This window comes from Colossoma macropomum, unplaced genomic scaffold (genome assembly GCF_904425465.1).
Source record: "Colossoma macropomum unplaced genomic scaffold, Colossoma_macropomum, whole genome shotgun sequence".
In the NCBI taxonomy this organism is placed as follows: domain Eukaryota; kingdom Metazoa; phylum Chordata; class Actinopteri; order Characiformes; family Serrasalmidae; genus Colossoma; species Colossoma macropomum.
Genome location: NW_023494789.1, coordinates 21,120,083 through 21,138,188, shown reverse-complemented (window position 1 = coordinate 21,138,188; position 18,106 = coordinate 21,120,083). Strand labels below are relative to the sequence as shown.

Sequence of the window (18,106 nt, the reverse complement as noted above, 5' to 3'; positions counted from 1 at the left end):
ATTCTCCCTACTTGATTTGCAGCTTCTTTGGTAAAATAAATTGCAGTTTTCATCTAAACCAGCAGAACTTGCTTGCTCTTTTGTATTAATGTATACATTATAATTATCTTATGACATTGTAAATGATTTCCATGACATCTACATAGTTGTGCATTACCTCACGGTGCCCCCTTACAGATTTTACAAGGAAGTGAATAATTCAGTTCCGACTTTTCTTTGACTATGTAGGTGGAGGACTTTCTGGCATCCCGATAAAATGCCCCATGCCCTTTGAGGTGAAAATCAGGTCTGGTATTTGCCAGTTCAGTGCGTTACCTGGGAAACACCAAGCTCAGGCTTTCCTTTTTCTATAGAAGAGAAGTACAATGTGAATAAATGGATTTTGAAGAGTAAAAGCTTATTTGACTTTGAGTGGACGCTTGAGCAGCCAATTTATGTTTGCCCACTATGTTTGAAAGTCCTTGGCTGAATGCTAGAAATGAATTCTGCCCTCATATTTCATTCATCAGCTTTTCAGTATTTGCATTTCACTAAAAAAGTCTACAAAAAGTTATACTGAAAGATTTTACTCGATTTGCCTGTGAATCAGTTTACATGCTTTCTCTTTCTTTCTCTTACCTTTTGTCACAGCGTCTCTAAAGTGCTGAATTCTTGCAGATCTGGCTGTATTGATCTAACAGTTAATTTTATAGCACATTAAAAAAACTGTCCTACAACTGACACAAATGATTTCGAATCTGAAGGTCTAGCAATTTCTGATGTGCTGCCAGTGCATTACAAATGTAAATGATATGCTTTTTTATGAAAATTATTCATTGCTTTCATTTTATCAACAGTGAAATCCTTGCCGTCAAATGATATTAGCTATTCTACCTACGCACCCACAATATACTTGATTCTGTTTTCTATTTCCAGTGTAAACAAAGCTATGCTGCTACTCTGCCACCTTAAGGCATGCATGTAAATTGACCATGGCTTACAAATCATGTGCTGAAGCAGATGCAGAATGCATACTGACTTTGCTGTGTAAAGATAGCTTCAGATGCCGGCTTGGCAAGCCTCTGTGTAGGTGTTTTTCAGAGAATTTGCAGTTCTGCCTTGGCCACACATTCACTGAGAGGCAAGGTGACCTACAGTGTGGCTCCGGCAGCCTCTAGTGTCTATGTTTAGCTTCTCACTGGCCTTAATTTGTTATTTTCTAGGTTCTAGTCCAGTCTTTTGGACCATCCAGAAATTGCATTTAAAATTTTTTTTGGATTTTTTTGGCTATTCAGCACTGCAGTCAGTACCTCTAAGTAAAAAGAATTGAAATCTGTCAGCGCGTCAGACCTCATGCCACGGTCTATGTAAATGCCGAGCTGGTTGGAGGTGTCAATGAAGGTTGCAGCAGTAGTTGAAATGCTCATATGGGAGGAGAACAGGGCATGTTGGCTGGTTGTGACCACAGCTTTTGTTCTACAGTCTGGCTTAGCCTCTGGAGGATGACTGTCCTGCTCATCAAACACAGCTGCAGTGTAATGTTGACACTTATCAACACACTCTAATGCCCTGGGAGCAGGCACTGAAGTTTCTCTTTCAGGTTACGTTTAGACAGAGTGAAATCCAATTTTTTAAATATATGTCTGATTTTTTCCTGTGAACAAATGTACAAAAATTACATGGGACCTGGTTTACTCATCCTGCATTCTGCTGTGATGGAGCAAATAAAGAATGAATCAAATTGAAAAATACCTAACTGAATCAAGTAAATCAAGTAATCAAGTTCTATTAAACTTGAATTTAATATATAAAGCTTATACATTCTTAAGCTGCTTAGAAACTGACAGAAGATATAAAGATAAAGAGAAGAATTCCAGAACAGAATTCCACATCACCAAATTAATACGCTTGTATGAGAATGAAAACGTCTGTTAGGAAAACTGCCTTTTTGCTCTCTGCTTTATCCACCCCATGGCTTTCCCAATTCTGCTCATTTTATCTTAAGTTTAATTCAAGTGTATTAAACCTGATAACAAATGGAGCCGTGTTTTGGAGCTCCACCGTGCTTCAGTGTGATTTTACTGCAGAGAAAAAGCATGCTAAAATGACTGGGTACCTCAGAGCAGCTAGCCATGACTCTGAGACTTTTTAGAATAGAAGTTGCTCTGATATCCATCTGAAGCCAGGAAAGAGGCTCAGATGAGGTAACACATACTGAAGAACATACTGGTTCAGGTTTACATTTTTACCGTTTTCCAGCTTTCAAAAACCGATACAGCTGCTAAAAGTGATATGAAACCCAGTGATTCTAAGTAAATGCATTGTTAGCTTGGCACTAACATAACAGCAGTAAGCAGATAAAATAAAGAATACTTAAAAAGTTTTTGTTTTTCATTAAACACTGGAGTGAAAATGATTGGCTGGAGCACGCTCATGATTAGGCCAAATGATAAAAAATTAATGTTAACCCCACGCAGTCCAGTTAATGGTGAAGAGGCAAGATCAGTTTAAAATAGAATTTAATGGCATCAGAGGAACTTTAGTAGGACACAGGTTTATCATTATGCACATGTAGTTTACCATTAGTTAACAACAAAAATGTAGAGGTATACAATAATTCTGTATTTAGATGTTTAATCACAAGATCACTGAAAAAGTTCTGTTTACTCCAATACCTTGGTTAAATAAGTCTCAAATAAATATCAGGATTAGAACAAAATCCTGTTGTAACAGTGCAGCGCTGCCAGTGTTATCCACTCGGAAGTGAGTTCTTTGCTGTTGTTACGTAACGTTGATTTGTTGTATAGTAAACATTACAGTAAAGTGAATGCTACAGTATCTGCTGGTTTAGTAGTGAGAGAAGATGCATCTTCAGAAACTCCAAAAATAGATGTCCTTGGATGAGGCTGCAGGTCGAAACCCCAACGGGAGTGTCAAAGAAGCCATTAAGTCATTAAGTCATTAAGTCAGCTTTATTGTCAATACTACAATATGTACAGGACATACAGAGTATTGAAATTGCGTTACTCTCAGACCCCATTGTGTAGCAGTAACATTAAATAGACGGTAAACAGGAAATGTGTGAAATTAAATAGACACTAACAATAAAGTGACATAAAACACACACAGATTAAGGTCTGTGGTATAAATGGTGCAATTATAAACAGTAGTGCAATTAGAACGAGCTTATGGGGCAGTTAAAGTGATGAGTGCGTAACAGAAAATAATGGGTGTCAGAGTTCAGTATTGGGGAGTGGGGGTCAGGTACCTGTGTTTGGATCCAAACTTTGTGTGTGTGGGAGGCAGAAGGGGGGGAAGGGGGGCCAAAGTAGGTAGTGAGTTGAGCATCCTGACAGCCTTTTCTTTGTGCTGCGAGTTTAACTCTAAAAATGAGGTTCTGCCTCATTCTGAATTACAGTGACGAAGACGTACAAAAACCCGTACAAAAAGATGTACAAGAAAAAAGAATGTGTGACTGAGATTACAGTGATAATGTGTGACTGAGATTACAGTGATAGAACTCTGAAAATCTGGGCCTGGATGGAAGGAGTGCAAGATGTTGTGCTACATAATCTGTCAACTGCCTCAACCCACAGTACTCTGTAACCTCAACACTAATTTTTTGTTCCTCGGCAGATTGAGTTTTGCTAATTGAATGGGTGTCAATTGACATAAGACAATCATATGTCTGTGAAGTAAGAGCTTTTTGATGGAGCATTAAATTCAAAATGACATCCCGAGGTTAATTAGAAGGATGAAAAGGGAAGCCAGGAAATGGGAAGAGACATAATGTCTGCCTGGAGAATAACAGAATAGGTGGGACAAAGGCAAATTGGGAACCATGATATTTTGGCTTGTAATTGACATTTGAGCTGACAATTGTCACAATTCTTCAAAATACAGCTTACATGAAAAATAATGTGTTGGCTATAGTTACTAAATTCTTGCAAAACTTGCAAAATGGATAATAGCAGCTAAGAGATCAATATAGTCAAATAATAATCAAAAAAGTAAAGAATTGTAACGTTGATGCATAAAGAATTGGTACTTTGGTTGAACTTCAAGTTGTTAGTAATAAACTAAATTATTATTTGAACATTGGTGCATGTACTTATTTTGTATTTTGTCTGGTTTATAAAATCAATGCTGTTACAGTGATTTTACCACCAACCCTATTAGCTCATTTCTTTATTAGGCCACATTTAAACACCAAAAAAGCTTTTACAGCTGATAATGACATTAGCTTTAAATAAAAAAAACACTCTCCTACTCTCAATTACCAGTGTACAGGTAATAAGACTCCTCTTGCTCATGCTAACTATCAGCTATAAATGTGGAGCGCCTAGGAAAGTTGATACCTCATTGATGTATTAAAATTTCTCTGTACCAGTGAAATCAACCACTGAATGTTTTTTGCAATACGATACCCCTGTTTAAATAGTCTCACCACGCACTGTGGCTGCAGCTGCTTTGGCCGAGCATTGCTATAATTTCCATAACTATACAAATCATATTTTGTTTAATTGTGCTGTGGCTTGCTATGCATGTATCCACTCTACAATACAGGGCTTGAATTTCCTACAGCATTAGGCAGGTACAGCGCCTCGGTCAAACGAAGATGGCCATGCAAAGTGGACCCTGCTCTCTACTTGGCACTGGTAACCACAGCATATCAATTGCAGATATCAATTTTTAACCCTCCTCAATCGCTGTGTTTGGACTTGTACACTGTATTTCCCATGCAAATCACCATAGACCAGTGCCTGTGTATGTTGTAGCCACAGATTAATTGGCCATTCTTTCTGTCTGTGCATGAGCTGCAAGATTGAAGTGCACAGCTATTCTTAGGCCTCTTCAAATTTGCAATTCCTTACAAGTAGGAAACTTGTTAAGGCCCACGATGCAAATGAGTGTGGTTAAAATAAAATCAAAGGTTGCCCTAGGATGCAAGAAAAAACAAAGTCAATTGATGCCAAGTCCAGCCCAGCAGCCTCTGTGACTAAGGTGAAGATTTTTGCCAGCAGTTAGTAGAGTGTACTTTGCGACCGGCCCCATTTCAAAGCCTAGTCAAACTCCAGCAGTTTGACTTCAGCAATAGCATAAATGTGGCTTTACCTTCAAGGCTGAGCAGACTCTGGGTGATCCGAGACAAAGGCAGCCCCTGGATTGTGTGCTGCTAAAAATAGACACACACACACACACACACACACACACACACACATACACCCTTCTGCTCACCGATGCATGCAGTATTCTTCATTATCGTGGGGCTAATTAGAAGAGCATCACAGTATTTGCTTAGGGATCATGCATCCTATGATAATTCTCCAAAATAGATCTTGGGTAGGGCGTGTGGAACCCTGGGAGAACAACGTGAAGTTTCCTCTTTTCTTTTGAAAGGTGCCCCCTTGTTTTTTCCTGATTTACTTTGTTCTCAGCATGCATTAAAAGAAAGATAGATAAACAGATCGAGCAGAAAAATATTACAGAGGGAAAAGAAACAGATTATTTTAACCGGCAGAGCCCCGAAAGAGGCTAAGCGTGTGAGCTTAAATTTTGCACTTGGTGTGTTATTGGAAAGGGACTGATTGTGCGGCTTGGTCTGTATGCCTCCTTGCATACTGATGCTCTCCTCTGTTTCTCTGCCTCTCTCTCTTGCTTGCTCTCTCTCTCTCTCTTTCTCTCTCTCTCCGGGTTATTTATAGCCAAGTCTTGCTGCGCTGGGGCTGCTGGGAGACCATGAAAGCCTTTTCATGTTCTCATAGTAATTACCACTGTGGTGCCCGGTCTGCAGGAGGAGGAGACGGGGGCAGTGTTCCTATTGCTGCTTCATGGACATGTGCTGTTTTCTATCAAATCACGAACGCGTTTATCGATCTGTCTTTAATCCGCCATTTGATTAGCCTCTGCTATGCTTAGTGTGCTGGCGTCGCTCTTTCTTTCCCCTCATTAGCACTCAAACTTCCACATGAACCACAAGGAAGGGTCACTTTCTTCAGTGACTGCTGCCCACAGTGAGCGCGCTTCTCATTTGCCATTTTGTGTAATTGGCTGCTTTTCTGGGTCTGTCTAAGCTAAGTGATTTGGACTGAGTGATCTAAAGGTAAGCGCTCTCTCTCTCTTTCTCTCTCTTTTGTCTTTTCCCACACAGATTCACAGATGGAGCAGCCTGTGGAGCTCCTGAAGCCGTCAGCCTTTGACCACATTCCCACAGGTAAGACTTACTCTTAAAGAATACTGTTCCTGACTCTGGAACATCATAAATAGTGATGGTCATATTGAGATGTGCCTTGCAATATATTAAAAACACATTAATGAATCAGTGCAGTGTAAAAAAAAAAACACTATCATGATATTTTCCAAATATGCCATGGTATCAGATGATATTTATATAGCATTAATGAGCTCTTGTAATCTATTTTAAATAATGTCTTACAAATCTGACATAGCTTGTGTTTGGACTGGTTTGTTCTGTTCCACTCTTTTTAACGTTACATCATAGGGAACCTCACAAAGGGCAAAACAAACAAACAAAAAATCAATTCCAGAAGTATATAGTTTCTGTGAATTTAAACCAAGTGCTACAGCACACAATAAATAAAAGGGTAGTTATTTGTTTGAGGTTTATTTGCATATTGCAGTCTTTTTTGTGTTCAAAGGAGAAATATTGCCAAATTGCTAATATCTACACCTGATAGACCCTCTATATCAGCACATATCAGACTGTTGTTTCTGATAAAGGTAAGTTAACAGCTTTTATCTAAAAGGAAAGAGATGCATGAGGAAATTTAGCCACACTGACACATTAGAAGTGTTTATGCCCTATTTGAAAAAAAGAAAGAATGATCAGGCCCCATGTATTCATTTCATCTCATTGTAACGCCTTTATTTAGCACACTGAATTATAGATGAGATTTTAAGTGCTAAGCAAGGAGGGAGGGGAGAGGGAGGGTAGAAAGGGTTTGGGGAGGCTAGAATAGGAGCCCCATGCAAATTAAAAATTTTATATTAGCATTTCAAACCGCCAGCATGAAGACGATTTTAGCAGCGAGGGCTTGCTTGGTGCCATCTGTTCTGCTCTGCCCCTGCTCACACTTTCCTTCACTCTTTCTCTATTTCTGCCATCCATGTCTGTCTCTTATTAGATGTCCCTCCACTGTATTTCAGGCTTTTTGTTCAACCTGCTCTAATTTTTTCTTGTCATGCTTTTTGAACTTTTTAACTTTTTTACCCTACCCACCCTACCCATCTCTCTGTTCTGCATTCTGATGCATATGTCTCTGCCCTTTCAGCCTTTTTTTACTTGTTTCACGCAGTGCTTTTGCACCTTCTTTGTATCATTCTCCATCTTTCCCTGCATCTTTGTCCAGCATCTCTGGGCCTCATTCCATGCTGTAAGAAAACCTTGTATCTCCATTTTTGACGTTTGTCAGTTTTTGACATAATTTGAAAATACCTGGTACCCTTTACATTGTGTGTAAATTTCAGGATGAATGGACTAAACGAAATGACCCAAATTGACTTGAAAAAAATTCTGGTTCCATTGACTTACATTAAAAGTAAAGTAGGTTTTTTCCTTCTCCTGTAAAGTTACCATTTTGGGGATACAAGGTTTTCTTCTGACCCGGCTAGGCTAGCAAAGTCCTACTGAATGGCACACACTGAGCCTCAATTGTGTGTGTGTGTGTGTGTGTGTGTGTGTGTGTGTGTGTGTGTGTGTATGTGTGTGTGTGTCTATGTGTGTGCAGGTACATGCGCATGCACATGCATGTGTGCATATTGAAAGGCTGCTTTTCCTTTTATGAAGAGAAATAACTAGATATATAGATTTCATACAGTCCCTAGGCTACCAAGTCAAATGTGTCAGATCCATGTCTAATCTTGTAATTTATTTAATTTTGTATAATTAAATGAAGTGTAAATTAGTTCAGATGTAACATTGACGGCAGTGTCAAGCTGTTGTGATGACCCCGCTCATGTAAATCACATAATTAATGTTGCATAGTTGTATATGATTAAGCTGTTCCTTAGACAAACAGTTTACTCCCCCAAAAAATTCTCTGTAAACACACTGAGTGATATATTTGTTGTTATATTTTTAGCAGCCCTTTGTCAGGGACCATGAACATTAGAGAAAACAAAGTTAAAGGTGTTACATATGGATTATAATAATTGCTCTGGTCATGCCACAGACCTTCTTTTTGGGTGGTGTACCTCTCTCAAACTAGCAATGCAACAAAACATCTGCAAGACCACTGTGCCTGATACACTCATACCAGTACACACATGCTATGCCACTACCACTCAGTGGTCAGACTACTTATGAGTACAGTTTCTAACAAAGTGGATGGTAAGTGTAGGTAAGGGCTGGCATTTGGTATTTTTCCCCTGATCAATTTTGGGCATGTATGTTTGTATTATTGTATTATACGGCGTGAATAATTTGAATTGTCTTCTTTATTCATATACATCATAAGAGACAAACAAAAGGAAACATTTTAGTAGGCAACTTTTCGCTAGCTTAGGCGTTTTGAATCATATGTGCTTGATAACGATAAATTGTTGACAGCAAGTGAATGTCGAGCATTCAGAGCTAGAATTACAGCAGGTTTCAGGTGCAGCCTCATATCTGAGCTGAAGACCGAGGTTGGAGATTTCCCAAATGAGATACTGCTGAACATCTGAATGATCACCATTTTGCACTTTCAGCTAAAGGATTTACCATCACAGCCATTTACTATTACAGCTCAGGCTCGCCACCTGTCAAACAGAGTGTTTTTTTTTAAACTAGAATCTGCTGCAGAGTTTTGAAAAATGGGTACTGTTCACTCAAAACAAGGCTGTCTGGTCACCCTAATTTAGCTGGCGGTGCCATGAGGCCAGTTGTGAGTGAAGCTCAGATTGGAGAAATAGATTACATAATGAGCCATCCAAGGCCACCCCTGCTTCACACACATAGTAACCCCTCAGTCAACCCTCCAGTAATGGAGTCTGCATTTATTGTCTTTCAGTGCGGGAGGGGTTTACAAAAGCAAACAAGGACAGTGCTTAATATCCTTTTGTTTCTCCCCAGTCAGTACTTAACTGTTCTCCAGTCATCTTTCTATGGGTTGTCAAACCCATGCACATGCTGCATAACTGCTAGTAATGTTTTTGTGTGACCGCACTCACCCATAAGCAGTGAACTTGTGTAGATTAATAGTGGTATCTACAGTAGTTGTTTATTTGCTCTCGCCTTGTGGCTCATTTACTCCACATACTGAACGCTGATATCAGCCGAGTGGCTTGATATCATTCCAAAAAGAACACAAACTGCAACTGTTCTGGCACATTTTGTGCTTCAAACAGATGTCTATCCATGTCCTTGTCAAGATTTGAAGAGAGGGAGGTAGAGGGAAGGACGTGCAGGTAGGGCAGTTTAGCCATTACCAGCACGTGGGTGGATGATGTTCCACCAGGCATCAGGTACTGCAAGTCTTGTTCTGACCTGCCTACTCCGCTAGGCTGCTGAGACACATCCCTCTGCCTCTTTCTGCATAACCACACATGCCCCATTGGCCCAATGTAGCCCCCATGGAATTAAAAAGTAGACAGATCACAAGATCATTTAGGTGCTTTCTTGCCTCATTTGGTTACTTAAGCTTGAGTAGAACTACGTTATGGATGTAAAATGCGATGTGCGACAAAAGTTGCTGGATAATTGGGATTATATGAGAAGCAAAAAATTATAATTCAAATATACAATATATGAAAAAAAATGTTACTGCAAGCAAACTGCAACCAAATTTTTGGTGCATTGTAAGGCTGTTAGAAAAAGTCATTTTAAAGTAATTTCAAGGCCTACAAAAACAAATAAATGCATAAATAGTTTCTTTAAAAGCTTCTTAAAGTGGTGCAGATATGTTGTGTTGCCCATTGACAGTAGCCACCACTGCTTGACACATTTTATACAAAAGTGGTCATGTCATTTAAGTATTTTTACTTACTGAGGCAAGCACACCACTGCTCCTAACGCTACACTCATTTGAATTTAATTACATCACTCTTGTGACGTGTGTGTGATTTGATTAGTTTTGTTATCGCAGCCCTATGCATTGTGTTTATTGCAGAAACTCACATAACCATGATGATAAGAGTACTATTAATCATGCACCCATAAGCTAAAGTGTGTCTCTTGTTTATATAAAGTATTGTAGTTGCAAGAGGCTCATCGCTAATGAGTGCATCATTTCCAGTGCTGGGTAAATGGGTTCATGTCCCAGAGAAAAAGGGCATGCCAGATAATCTCCCTTTCGTCTCACTGCACAAGCACAAACACACACATGCTAGCATGAAACATCACATGTTGGCCTGCTGTTGGCGTGTAACGCTTTCAGCACATGATCCTGCAGGGAAAAAAGCCAAAGGAGCAGTTATGAGTATTTTTGGTGTTTTGCTGGTATGCTGAATTACATAATAGAGGGAAAAAGAACAAATTCAGTACAATTCCTGAAATATCACATACTTGTTTATACCACAACATAAAATAGACTAGGTCACATAATATAAATAGAAGCCGCATGTAGCCTGTAACTTTTACGTAAAAAAGACTAGCTGGCAAAGTGTTATACTGGAATTATGATATTTGTGTGGATTATTATTTTTTGGAGAGTTTTTGAAAAGCTGCTGTTATGTCTTATGTTCTGAATTTTTTTGGGATTTTTATCTTAAATTTTCACGTATTCAATTTCAACCGCTAGTTAGGACTCGCCTAATCACACGATACCACCAGCGCTAGGAGGCAAAAGCTAGTAGAGGCTTCCTCCAAGGCCTGTGAAGTGCCACCACATCTCTTCAAATTGCCACTAATACAACATCACTGCACAGCTGAACGTGCTTGGACAAAAGCACCAACGAGGGGAGAAGGGGGTGCCATCCTTCCCACCCAGAGAGAGCGAGGCCAATTGTGCTTTCTTGGACTCCCGGCTACAGATGGCTATAGCATTACCAGGGATCGAACTTGTGATCTCCTGACAAGAGGGCCAACGCTTAGATAGTTGCGCCACTCTGGAGTCCCAAACATGGTACTTTTAATGATCATTTTTAGCATAGTATTTAAATTACAAATTTGATATTGGCATCTGCCAATACCTAAGGCTTCAGTGTCAGTATTAGAGTAACTACAGAATTTATGTCATTGTGCCTCATAATGTTGCTTACTCAACAGCTGAACCACTTGTTCCCTCCCTACCTTCTTCTGTCTTTTTCTTGTTGCTTGCTTGTAAACGATATCAGCCACAAGATCCCGGCTCTCCTCCTCCCGGCTTCGTCCAGCATCCATTAGTCTAACAAGCAGCAGCCCAAGCATCAGACGCACAGAGATCATAACAGATCGCAGACATTAAACCGCAGCGCCCAGGCATTGTCTGACTAAAATAGCCCAGTAATATGAACCGGCAGCTCAGAGCACAGTGGGGCTCATAACCAAAGCCTGAGCAAAGGAAGAGAGAGAGACAGAGAGAGAGGCCAGCAGATGAGGCAGAGCAAGGAAAAAAAGAGAATAAAATGTTAAAAAGCAAAACACATTCTTAGGCTATTAAACAGGCAGCCATAATGTGAACTTGTTATTGTTTGGCGGCAGAAAGTGGCCGTCTTGGGCTGGAGAGCAGTGACGTTATATAAGCAAATGGCTAATGTTACAGGAAAACAGAAGCTAGTGGTATTACAGAAAAATCTTTCAGATACTCAAGAATAGAGGTTGCTTTCAGCCACCCAAAACATATAATTACTGAAGACCATAGGCAAGGATTGCCTATACCAGACCTTTACCAGACCACCTGAATGACCTGAGGGCTTACCTAATAGCCAGCGCTCATTTAAATGTATACACATTAGAGCTGCCTGCAGAAATGCGTTGTTTTCACTGAAACTATCTGTATATTGTTTCATTATATATCTAGAAATGATCAATCACAATAAAGAAAGAAATATGCACAGTTCGAAAATTTCACTGCAGCCAGATGAATGAGAAATGTGAAGAGAATTTCAGTGGCGGGCCTATAAATAACATGAGATGAATCATAAATAAATTATATCTCACATGTTTAGTACTTTTTTGTCTTTTGTTTTTGCTTTGTTTTTAGTTTTTTGTCTCAGTGAAAGAAAAATGGAAGTGGAGTACTACCGGAGCAATTGTGTGTGTGTGTGTGTGTGTGTGAGAGAGAGAGAGAGAGAGAGAGAGAGGAGCGCTTTTCACCACGATAACTATAACAACATTATTAATTCATATGCCCTTCTGTTTCTTTCTGCCTGCCTACATCATTTGAACTGGGACTCATAAATAGCAGGGCGTATTCATCGCGTGGAGCGTTGACAGTAGTGAACAGTGGTGTGCATGTAGTATAACAGTAGGGGAGCATTAGGCACAACTTAATAAAATGAAAATAATAAAATGTAACTTTTTATGTAGTTAATGAGGTTGAATGTGCTTCTGGTCATAATCAAGCTAAATAATCAAGATTAAGTCCTGAATATCTCAAGATTCAGCTTGTTCTTGTTCCATGAAAGCTTTTTTTAATTATTTTATTACGCGTGTATAAGTAACAGAATTCACAACTATATTATTTGAATCATCCTCTTTTTACCTGTAGCGTAGCTGGGTTTTGAAGCATATAAACAACTCACAGAGAGAGCTGGCCAGGCTAAAGTACAGCCTACACACAGTGGAGTTACTTTTAAAGATGAACTCCAATGTCACATTTCTTCTGTTAAGTGCAATAACATTTTTTAGATGAAATATTGATTCACAAACTGCTTAAGGGTCTAAAATTTAGTTATTTTGACCACTTGACCATTTCTGTTGTAAAGCATTTTCTTCTGAGCTTATGTTACGCTGCACGCTGAGTACCTATGTTCCACCTGGAGTTTTGTGGATACCACCAAGAATATTCCTCCAGTACCACACCATTTCACAGCATGAAAAAGCCAGCCATTGTTGCTGAAATGCTCGTCTATAATATGTGATCAAATGAACTGCCAGATGAACATCACTGTTTATTGTTGTACACCTTTTATTTTCCGCAATCGAACTATATTCTGCCCTCACTAGATGAGGTCAGCAGGTAGCTAATATGCTATTAGGCAGTTTCAATCATATTGCGAAACAAACTTTAAATTTAGTGCTTTCCAGAAGGAGTCCTGATAAAACTGAATAAAGAATATATTACTTGTATACCTGTTACAAGTGTCACATGCCCAAGTTTAAGATAGAATAAGCATCAGATGTTATTATACAATATTGCTAGCTTGGCACTACAACACTTCCTATAGGGATGCTAGCGGAAATTAGCACTAAGCTGATTGGGCAGTGAAAGGTTACATGTAACGCAAGGTACTGTATTATACATTGCTATGTAATGAAATACATAACTGACAGATTCATGTGATTTTGCAGTTGTACCTTGTTCTGACAAAAGTAAGTAGTTAATAAAAATGTCTGGGCTATCCCAGGGTTTGTTTTACATTCTCTTACTTTCATGCTATTTTATTAGCAGTTGCATGTTCTATTTCTCACACACTCTGCGCTACATAGGCTCGAACACGTACAGTACAGGCTTATGCATGCTGGAAAATGCTGCTTTATAGTGGAATGCAGTGGACAGCCCATCCCTCCTGTGGCAATTGGCTGCCACTCTTCTCTAAACAAAAAGTGTTTGTTTGTGTGTTTGTTTTGTCTCGTCAGAATATATGAGAAGACAGGCACTGTTTGATGTGGAGCTCTAGTTCCTACACAGGAGCTTATCAAAGCTGATGCTGTCTGCGTGCTGTTCTCTTGGCAGCATTCGCCACTAACCTGGTCCAAGAAGCCATTATTATGGGCTCAAAACGTGTCCAAATGCAGGGAAAACCTTACGTAACCACAGCTTTAGCAGCAGGCTTGCTAGCATAAACTTTTAAACGTCCATGCGAGGGGAGGCTCCAGAGTCGTGTTGCATTGTTGGCCCTTTGGAAGTGAAACACATCTCTTATCTGCTTCATCACTGTAAACTTGAGGTAGGCTTTGGCGTCAGAGCAGGCCAAGGCTGAGATGGCAGATGGGAGAGATAAGCCCTGCGCAGTCATTTCTGACATGCCACTGACCTGCTCACACGGCAGTCCAGATGTTGGAATGAAAAGAGTGATCCAGATGTTGGAGTGGCCTCTTGCACTGCGGTCCAGCAAGCACTTGATCACTCAGCCTCTTTTCGCGAGGTCATCAGGGACAGAATCCCTGCGGACAGCTTCTTTTCGTCCAGACACTGTATCTTCTTTCTGCCATTTAGTGCAATAGAATTGTTGATTTGTGCTGTTGTATCTCAGTAAATGCTCAAGTACTACAATGCTGCATGAATTACATGGGGTTTGACTGTATGTACCGTATGGAATTGATCGGTTACTGCACATTTTGAATTCAGCATGTGTTTATTGTATTTGCAATATATATATAGATAAATCTGTATTGCTTATCGAAGATGCACTGTCTGTCAAAAATCTTGCTGCCTTTTAAAACTTACTTTAAGTAAAAAGTGAAAATCTAAGTTTTACTTAAAGTTTTTAGGTATGAGATGATAAGTACATTTTTTGGAATAAATTAAAACTGCTCCAAAAGGTGGTTTTAACACCTAGAAGGTCTGAGTTTAATATGTTAAATGTGTTCTATTTAAGTTATTGCAAATTGAAAAAGAATCTATATATATTTTTAAAAGCATTTTAAAAAAGGTACATGCCCCAAAATGTGCAGCTCGGACAGGATTTGTGTTGAGCTTTATTAGTAAGCTGTTGTTTTGAGCTCTGTGTGCTCTGTTGCCTAGACTTCCTTGATCACAGGAGTGTGTAAGCTCAGGCATCTGAAGAGAATGAAAACAGTGCAGGACTGATGTGCTGTTTACAAAGCCAGCCGTAGCCCACCCATAGCTGATTGAATGCTTTCACTAAGAAATGAACTGAAACATGTCACAGTTGTGTGAAAGAACAGGGTTGCCAGGGCTACATCCATGTTTGAGGGCAACGCTCTGGTTCTGTCCTCAAGTGTGCCTGGAGTGCTCTAGAATAAGATTAAATATGGCAGTCTCAGTGTGCTGCCCAGTTGCGTATTGACAGCATGTCCCAACAGAGAGAAGATAAAGCGGCACTTTTTTCCCCACACTGCCCTGTGCTTTTCTGCTATTGATTAGCTATAGCTGTTGATTGTTGTCTCTGAGGTTTAAACAGCCTGCCAAATCACGTTTGGCCAATTCCCTCTGGCCTGTGGAAGCTGGGCACATGCTGATTCTGATTCAAGAAAAGCATACATGCTGATGAGAGCAGTCATGCTATTGCATAATTCTTGGCAATGCACATAATATGACATGTCATACATATTGACCCACTGATGGCCTAACAGTGCATTAGAGGCAAATGCATGATTACATGCTGCTTAATCACATGTTGATAATTATCCCCAAGTCACATTTACATTTAACTATAAATACAGCTGATGGTGCTGTCTGCCATGCCAACACCTGGTGAACAAATATCAAATTTGTGGTAAGGTTGTTATAGCTGGTGGTTGAGGAAAGACCTCCAGTCTGTCAGACAAGGTGTATCATGCACCGTCCTACTTAGCGATTACTAAAACTCATGTAGGCTCCAGGCTCCTCTGTAAGAATCTTAATTTCTTATTTTGTTTGTTTGATGCAAGGCCATGTATTGCAGATATTATTTGACACCAGGCCTTAGATGTGATTGAGAGGTGATAGAGTTCACAGAGTTTGTAAAAAAAAATGCATCACTTTAATTAACCCTTAACATCCCAGGCTTATTACATACTAAGACGTATTACAGGGACTCCAGTGGAAACTGAATAAGCTATTCTTAGGTTATAGAAGTGTGCAATAAAACTTTGGGCCTAATATTTGTTTGATGAACTTCAAGCAGTTTACCTTCAGAGAATAAGAATAAGAATGGCTATTTTCAGTCCAACGTTGAAGGCCATTCAGGCTGATTACGTTGATGTATGTTTTCACTTTCTAAAGTTTGTGTGCATGAAGTTTAAAAAATCCTGACAAATCTATGAAATATTGATAATGCATTGCATGAAGACTTAATCATTAAGTTATCAATGTCTCAGAATACAAATCAAATGTAAATGTAATTCACTGTGTAAGTCACTAATTATACAGTTACATTTGAAGGGTATGGAAGAGGAAAATGAAAGCAAGAACTCTTGACTTGTGTGGGTTAACTAGAGCAGACACTTTGTGGGTGTGTGTAGATGTCAGAGTTGAAGTGAGTGTGTGTGTGTGTTTGTGTCTGTGGGACCAGTTCACGTAAACACTCAGTCATAGACAGCCCCCTGATGTCATCAGGCAGAGAGAAAGAGAGAGAGAGCGAGAGAGAGATGGAGGCAAAGCAGTAGGGCGTGAACAGAAAGTGGGAGGGGGTTAAGAGAGTGCAGAAAGGAGACAGTGGGAAAGAGAAAGAACGAGACTACGAGGAGTAGCAACGGTGATCAGAACTGGCCTGCTCTGAAGAGACGGAGACAGGCTGTCCCAGAGAGGGCTTCCCCTACACTCCTCCTCAGCACTGATGGGTAAGAAACCCACACACTCTGCACTCTGCTTTCACAGCTACTCCACTGAATAGCTGCAGCGTGGATTTAATGAAAGGTTTCTGTCCTGGGATATTTAACTGAAGAATCTCTCTCTTGTTATGGGTGAAGTGCAGGAGGGGCTGTTGTAGCGTTACTTTTCGCACTCTAAGCAATTCTTTTTTCTGATCTGTCATTTTCTTTTACATAGGTTTACCTATTTTAATTCTTCAGCTCTATACAGATGCAGATGGGAAATTGACTTGGTAATAAATCTTATCAGGACCTTTTATGGTTTAACAAAGGCTATGGCTGCATATCCAGTGTTATTTGAAAATGGTCAATAGACAGGTTAATTGACAACTTTTAACTCCTGGGTGAAGATAAGAATAATGCATAGCTCCCAAGTTTGTTTTGTGGTCCATTTTACTTGCACATTTAGAAGAGGACAAATATGTATGTTTTCTTTATTTCCTCTGTACTCTTGGTATGTATCTCATTCGTTACTACTGTCCTCTCTTGATCAAATGAATTAGTTGCCCCCTTTTCTGAGGGGGTGCACATTTTGTCATTTTACCAACCTTTAAAATCCTTTTCTTTTGGGGTGGAGACAGTTTTGTACACAATTCTATAATTGTGGCAAGCTTTTAGTCATTACCTGAGCTGTAGCATCTAATAGATGTTATTGCAGCCTGATTTGAATTATATTGGCCGGTTAAACAAATGCATCCAGTCTTGGCTATGAAAGCGTCAGTTTGTTGGCGCCGTGGGTGTGTTGCTATGGTTTTGGTGTGTGAAGTCATAAGAGATCAAACTCCAAAATCCGCCGCCATGTTTCCATAACCATGTGTAGCTGTTTGGCTGTTTGCAGCAAGATCCAGCAAGGATGCAGTAAACGTGTGTGTGTGTGTGTGTGTGTGTGTGTGTTTATATGGCCCAAAGTGCGAACATGAGCAGGCCTCCCTGTTGTAAAACAAGGCAAAGTCTCTATTGAACTCCTTTCCTCTACACTCACACATCTCTTGACTTTCCCTCTCTTTTATCATCTGCAAATCAATCATTAAAGACAGCACCCTCTTCTCTCTGAAATGTTAGTCTATTATCTGAGCGGTGGGAGTTCTTCTCTGTGTTAGCTGTAGTTATTCATAAAGCAGTATCATCCACTTTCTTACTCTGGACCACTGTGATAAATGAGACTGTAAGTTTGCATACAGGAATTTAAAGGAATAGTTAAGCTAAGATTTAGTCATCAGCCAAGACAGTTTTGGTGTTCTAAGTTTGCTTCTTTAGTTTTGCAAGTAATGGCAGCTAATACCTCACCAGTTAGCATTGTAACGACTGCATGCCCAAATCATCACACACTTGCTTCGGCGGCATCAAGCTGTTAAGTAATCTCGCATACATTTACTTAAGTGATTCTGCCGTACTGTTGTCTGTAAAACATAAAGTATATGGAAAGATCATCACAAACTTGCTGCAAATCAGTTTACTGTTCAGTAATTTAATAAGGCCTATTTGTAAAAATATGGCTTCTGACATGAT

At 39.7% G+C, this 18,106-nt stretch overlaps 1 protein-coding gene across 4 annotated transcripts in view; it reads left to right on the top strand.

The window, feature by feature from the left end:
* LOC118808105 (histone deacetylase 4-like) overlaps nucleotides 1-18,106 on the top strand; it is a 77,429-nt gene that overhangs the window by 15,071 nt on the left and 44,252 nt on the right. For 2 of the 4 annotated variants that reach the window (XM_036570534.1, XM_036570533.1), the window contains exons 1-2: nucleotides 5,882-5,993; nucleotides 6,131-6,193. In XM_036570534.1, coding sequence (XP_036426427.1) covers nucleotides 5,948-5,993; nucleotides 6,131-6,193 — 109 coding nt within the window. In that variant the 5' untranslated portion in view covers nucleotides 5,882-5,947. Of the gene's footprint in view, nucleotides 1-5,881; nucleotides 5,994-6,130; nucleotides 6,194-16,193; nucleotides 16,568-18,106 lie in introns of those variants that run through there. The other 2 variants (XM_036570535.1, XM_036570536.1) reach the window with 2 other exon arrangements.